A 6,000-nucleotide genomic window follows, 5' to 3' on the forward strand; every position below is an offset into this window, starting at 1 on the left:
TAGCTGGGATTAGAGGCATTTGCCACCATGCCTGGCTAATTTTTTTGTATTTTTAGTAAATATAAGGTTTTTCCATGTTGGTCAGGCTGTTTTTGAATCTGCCCACCTCAGCCTCCCAAAGTGCTGGAATTACAGCTGTGAGCCACTGCGCCCAGCTTGGCATCTATTTCTTTAGACGTCCCACATCTTTCCATTTTCATTAATAGGTAGGCCTTTTCATTCTCCAGTCTCCTCCTCTTGTCCTAAGCTACTCCACCCAAAACCAAGGGCCCCACCTCATAGCTTGTTAAGTAGCAGACATTGGGTATAACGGAAACCTTGTGTACTAGCATTTGCCAACCTTTGCCCCATTTGGGATGGAGGAAAGGCAAATGCTACCACCACACTTCAGTTCAAAACAGCACAGCTCTCTTCTCTTCTGTTAGCTTATGTTTCTGTGGGAGATGTGGGTCCCTCTACTTCACAAAAGAAGTCTGGAACGTTGTCATCTCTAAGATTGCTTCTGGAGCTATTATTCCTTCTATGACAACATCTATTTCTAGATGCCTTGAGAATCACCAAACATGGTAGTCTAGCAAAGCTGGCTTGAATGAGAGACCCACATTTTCAGTGCCTTCATCATCAAATACCAAAAATGGTATTTTATGGATACCTATCCCAAATAGCTACCATGGAGCAGATTGTCTTTGTTCCTTGGGATATGTACCTATATCTGTGATATTGTACCTTTAACTCTTCCAAGTGTTTTCCTTTGTATCCCCAGAATAGTCCTGTGAAGGTGGAAATGGATGCAATCTTTCTTAAGGCTAATCTGGCAGAGCACTGTTAGAAATTTACCATATGGACATGTCCACCATACCTCCCTCAAATTCTGCCAAAAGATACATTGAAATAGGTTCACAGCAGCTTTGTTTATACTAGCAAAAAAAGCAGGAAACTTCACCCCTCCTCAGTACAAGGCTGGTTAAGTAAATTATAGTATACCATGAGATGGAAAATTTTCAGGTATTTAAAAGAAATAGGCAGGTATGTGTGAGCTGATACCTATAAATGTCCCACATATGTGAGTAAACTGCCAACTGTAGAATATGGATATGTATAAAGATCTCTTTGGGATAAATACATAAAGAATTCAAATATTTATGTGTGTATATATATATATATATTTGAATTCTTTATATTCTATAGAGAAAGACTTTTGTAGAATATATGTAGAATTTCACACATACACAGAGAAATGGATGTGCTTGTAGGTATGGAAATAGGTTTTTTTTTTTTCCTGGAAATAATTACAAGAGAGTTGTAGGGAGAGAGACTAGGAATGGGGGAAGGGAAGCATCCAAGTGTTTCTTTTTACTTTCCATTTTGTACCTCTATGTTAAAAATATTCAACTACTTGAATCTACATAGTAAATGTATTGGCCTTTAAAAAAACTCCTTACATTTATTTATATTTTTAATATAAAGGTTCTATTTAATGATTGCCCAAACACCTCCACAAAGTAGGAAACACTTCCCCTCGTTATCCTTGGTCAACCACTGGGAGACGAGAAAAGGACCCAGCCTCGCTGGCCTCCGCGAGACCTCAGCCCCTCTTGTTGCCTGCTTAGCGTGACTGTATCGTTTATCTTCCAAATGGAGACAGGTTGGCAAGTGAAAGGGGTCACTACCTAGATAGAACCACGCAGAACAGGCATGAACTGGAAATGTTCTGGGCATTCTGGGATGTTTGTGTTGTCTGCAGGTTGGTGATAGTCTTACCACCTATACAAAGAGCTCCTTGTGATTACTTATTGCTGTCTATTTTATTTGCTTTGGTTTTAGCAAAATCAGTCAAGGTGAAAATCAAGCTCAATAAAAAAGATGAGAAAGGCCGGGACAAAGGGAAAGGCAAGAAAAGGCCAAATCGAGGAAAAGCCAAACCTGTAGTGAGCGATTTTGACAGCGATGAGGAGCAGGATGAACGTGTAAGTATAGCCAACTGGGATGAAGGTGGAGATGCCCTCTCCACTGCCCACTGGCCTCTTGCATTTCCATGCCCCTTCAGCCTTTTTGCTTTATTACCCAGGGGTGGAAATGCCAGGATTAGTGAGATTTCATTATTGAGGGATGTGAACGGAACTGTATGATTTAAAACAAAGAATTGGGGCTTTGTTTATTGCTTTTTGAATAGTCTTCAAAAATGAAAAACTACTAAATCAAGTTCCTTTTTCCCCATTTTTAACCTTCCCAAATGCTTTCTTATAAATATGGTTTTCCCCACAGCCAGTTAATATTTTATAACCATCACACCCAGCATGGTGCCTGGTACATAGCAGTAGATTAGATGGAAGAATGAGAAAAAGTGTTAAGATGTCAGAGTTACTAGCTCAAGTTGCTGCTTAAGGGACTGTGTAAAAACTCATGACTTTTTAAGTACCCAGAGGTGTTATTTTTAATATTTGAAAAATTCTAGGAGCATCTGTTGAGCCAGATCTTGAAATAGGTACCTTCCTGCGTGGTAGCCTATTAAATACTGATGTCAGCATCATGAGATAGATGTCACTCTCAAAAAACATGTTACAGAAATGGTTAGGTTATTTGTGTTTCACTACAGGTCACATACAGAGGTGGAATTCAGACCCAAGTAACATAACTCAGTCTAGCGTGCTATCCCTGACTGGTCAGCAAGGTAGAGGAGTGGGCAGAAACTCTGCCACCTTACCTTTGAAGTGCCCTTCATTTTATCCATTCACTTTCCAGAGGGTGGTTTTCTGACATCAACATTATTTTCTTTCTGGAAAGATACATTTCCCTTTTAGTGTACGTGCTAGTTGGATTTACCTTCAACACATGACCATTTTCAGAATTATTCTCTCACTCCACCCTTAACCCTTGATGCAAGCATTTTCAAATACATTTAAAAGACTGCATTTTCTATAGAAGACATAACATGCAGGGTATTTTTTTTTCTGCCATGAAAAACTAGAATATTGGCCATAAACCTTTCCAGCCAAAGTGAAAGGGCACAAACACTAGCACAGAGGGTGGACGCTGCTTAGGCATTTTCAGTAAGAAAATCTTCCTAGGTTAGAGGCTGGTGACGCCTCTTTAATGTGTTTCTGTGCTCCCACGGAAAGAGATTTGGAGGGTTGTTGCCAAAATGTCATTTTTTCTTACTAGCCTCTTAATGGTTTGTTGTTGCTATATCTTCTTTTTATTACATGTGATGTTACTTCATTTTATCTTATTTTTACTTTTAGGAACAGTCAGAAGGCAGTGGGACTGATGATGAGTGATCGAGATGGACCTTTTTCCTTGGTAGAACTGAATTCCTTACTCCCCTGTCTCATTTCTACCCAGTGAGTTCATTTGTCGTGTAGGCGCTGGGTGTTTCTCTATCATCATCATCTATAAACTAGCTTTAGGATAGTGCGAGGCAAACATATGATATCATGGTGTAAAAAACACACACATCCACAAATATTTGTAACATATTGTGACCAAATGGGCCTCAAAGATTGAAACAAACAAAAAAGCTTTTGATGGAAAATATGTGGGTGGATAGTATATTTCTATGGGTGGGTCTAATTTGGTAACGGTTTGATTGTGCCTGGTTTTATCACCTGTTCAGAGCAGATTTTTGTCTTTTGTAGCACCGATAACCAGGAGAAGCCATTAAAAGCCGCTGGTTATTTTATTTTTCATCAGGCAATTTTCGAGGATTTTATTTGTTCGGTATTGTTTTTTTACACTGTGGTACATATAAGCAACTTTAATAGGTGATAAATGTACAGTAGTTAGATTTCACCTGCATAGACATTTTTCCATTTTATGCTCTATGATCTGAACAAAAGCTTTTTGAACTGTATAAGATTTATGTCTACTGTAAACATTGCTTAATTTTTTTGCTCTTGATTTTAAAAAAAGTTTTGTTGAAAACGCTATTGAATATTGCAATCTATATAGTGTATTGGATGGCTTCTTTTGTCACCCTGATCTCCTGTGTTACCAATGTGTATTGTCTCCTTCTCCCTAAAGTGTACTTAATCTTTGCTTTCTTTGCACAATGTCTTTGGTTGCAAGTCATAAGCCTGAGGCAAATAAAATTCCAGTAATTTCCAAGAATGTGGTGTTGGTGCTTTCCTAATAAAGAGATAATTTAGCTCAACAAATGCAGCCTCTTTCTTTGAATTCTAGAGGATTGAAACCCTTGTGTCTGAAGTGGCAGTTTTCCTGAGAGGGCTGGGCAGGTTCTTGCTACAGAACACTTGATAAGGGAAAAAAGAGAGAGGCTGAGAGAGCCAGTCTCCTTGGAGTGGTCCAGGTGTGTCACCAGGGAGCCTGCTGTACCCATGACGTTAAACTATTCAACGACAGAAGAGATGCTGCCATGGATCAAGCCGTATGAAGTCCCTGCTCAGCCTTCAATTCTGTTTCTTAGTCAGAAAATCTCTATTGCTATTTATGTCTTTTGATTTTGAAAGGTTTCAAAAAGATTCCATTGAAAGACTGGTTCAGTCAACACCTATATACCCTCCAGCTGAAATTCAACAATGATTTATCCCTACCCTGTTATTTTACCAAACCATTGGAAAGTAAGTTGCAGTCATTATGATACTTTGCAGCTAAGAATAAGGGTATCTCCTAGCCAACCACCGTCCTGTATCACACCAAAAGGAATTAACAATAGTTCCTGATGTCTAATAGACAAGCCATAGTCACATTTTCCCAATTGTTCTAACGTTATCTTGTATTTGTTTAGTTTCAGCCAGGATCTTTTCAAGGCCCACGCTTTGATTGTAATGTTCGTCTCATTATCTTTTTTAAAGGTCTCAAAAAAATAGCACAAAGGTGGGCACATTCTTCCTTAAGAAACTGGCGAATGGAAAGGATCAAAATGGGAGTGTTTTCCTTCAGAACTACTGGGATGGTGAAAGCTTCCTTTTTTAGAATAATCTAAGGGGAACTCCAGGATTCTTGCTTTTATATATGAGGATTTGCCAATGCTGTATCCTGCTTTGAGTCTTGAAGGAAATTTGATCCATACAGAGTACAGTCCTCCTGAAAAACTTCTTTGTCTCGCTCAATGTCGACTTGTGTGTTAATTTCTAGTAATCTAAGCATTCAGGAGGAGTGTCCCTTTTCAGTTGGTTTCTCGGGATTTGCTAACTTCAATAGGATTGGAGACCTCCGTGGAAGAGTATTCCACATTAGTTTCTCTTACTGTTCTCAAAGCAAACTATCGTCTTTCCCTGCTTCTAATTCTATATTTTCTATATTTTTTGTGCTCTTTACAACCTCTCCTTGGCTTCAGAAGCCCTGCTGTTTCTAAAGCCCTCAAAACCACTGTTTCCGTGGTTCAGGATTTCTACTGTAGGAAGAATGTTCTCTAATCCTTCTGTTGCTGTGTTTCATGTATTAGTCTCCCTAGCTATAATGGAAATGAGAGCCAGGGATGATTGGTGAGAACAGGGTGGGACTGGTGGTAAACGGTCCAGGTGTGAGCTTCCCGGTGTGAGTGGGCATGCACTAACAAGTGGGTGGGCCATCCCGAGCCTCTGCTAACGATGGGGCGGGGGAGGTGCCATCCTGAGCGTGTGCATATGCAGATCTATGGACCATGTGGCAGCCGTCTTGTTAGGCTCTAGTCTCTTGGAGCCCATCAGCCTAGTTCTTTCCAAGGTCAAAGGATTTTTTTAAGAACAGAAGGAGAGGACCGGGCGCGGTGGCTCAAGCCTGTAATCCCAGCACTTTGGGAGGCCGAGGCGGGTGGATCACGAGGTCAAGAGATCGAGACCATCCTGGTCAACATGGTGAAACCCCGTCTATACTAAAAATACAAAAAATTAGCTGGGCATGGTGGCGTGTGCCTGTAATCCCAGCTACTCAGGAGGCTGAGGCAGGAGAATGGCCTGAACCCAGGAGGCGGAGGTTGCGGTGAGCCGAGATCGCGCCACTGCATTCCAGCCTGGGTTCAAGTGATCAGCCTGTGAGACGGGGTAAAAAGAAGGTAACCAG

The 6,000-nt window shown here is 40.5% G+C and overlaps 1 protein-coding gene across 9 annotated transcripts in view; it reads left to right on the plus strand.

Annotated features, from left to right (window-relative positions):
* SMARCA2 (SWI/SNF related, matrix associated, actin dependent regulator of chromatin, subfamily a, member 2) overlaps positions 1-4,150 on the plus strand; it is a 180,190-nt gene extending 176,040 nt beyond the window's left edge. For all 9 annotated transcript variants that reach the window (XM_032291007.1, XM_032291010.1, XM_032291009.1 and 6 more), the window contains 2 exons: positions 1,825-1,967; positions 3,243-4,150. In XM_032291007.1, coding sequence (XP_032146898.1) covers positions 1,825-1,967; positions 3,243-3,278 — 179 coding nt within the window. In that variant the 3' untranslated portion in view covers positions 3,279-4,150. The remainder of the gene's footprint in view (positions 1-1,824; positions 1,968-3,242) is intronic.
* The last annotated feature ends 1,850 nt before the right edge of the window (positions 4,151-6,000 follow it).

The sequence above is a fragment of the Sapajus apella genome, unplaced genomic scaffold (assembly GCF_009761245.1).
Source record: "Sapajus apella isolate SASKATOON/1434 unplaced genomic scaffold, GSC_monkey_1.0 scaffold24, whole genome shotgun sequence".
NCBI classification, from domain to species: Eukaryota; Metazoa; Chordata; class Mammalia; order Primates; family Cebidae; genus Sapajus; species Sapajus apella.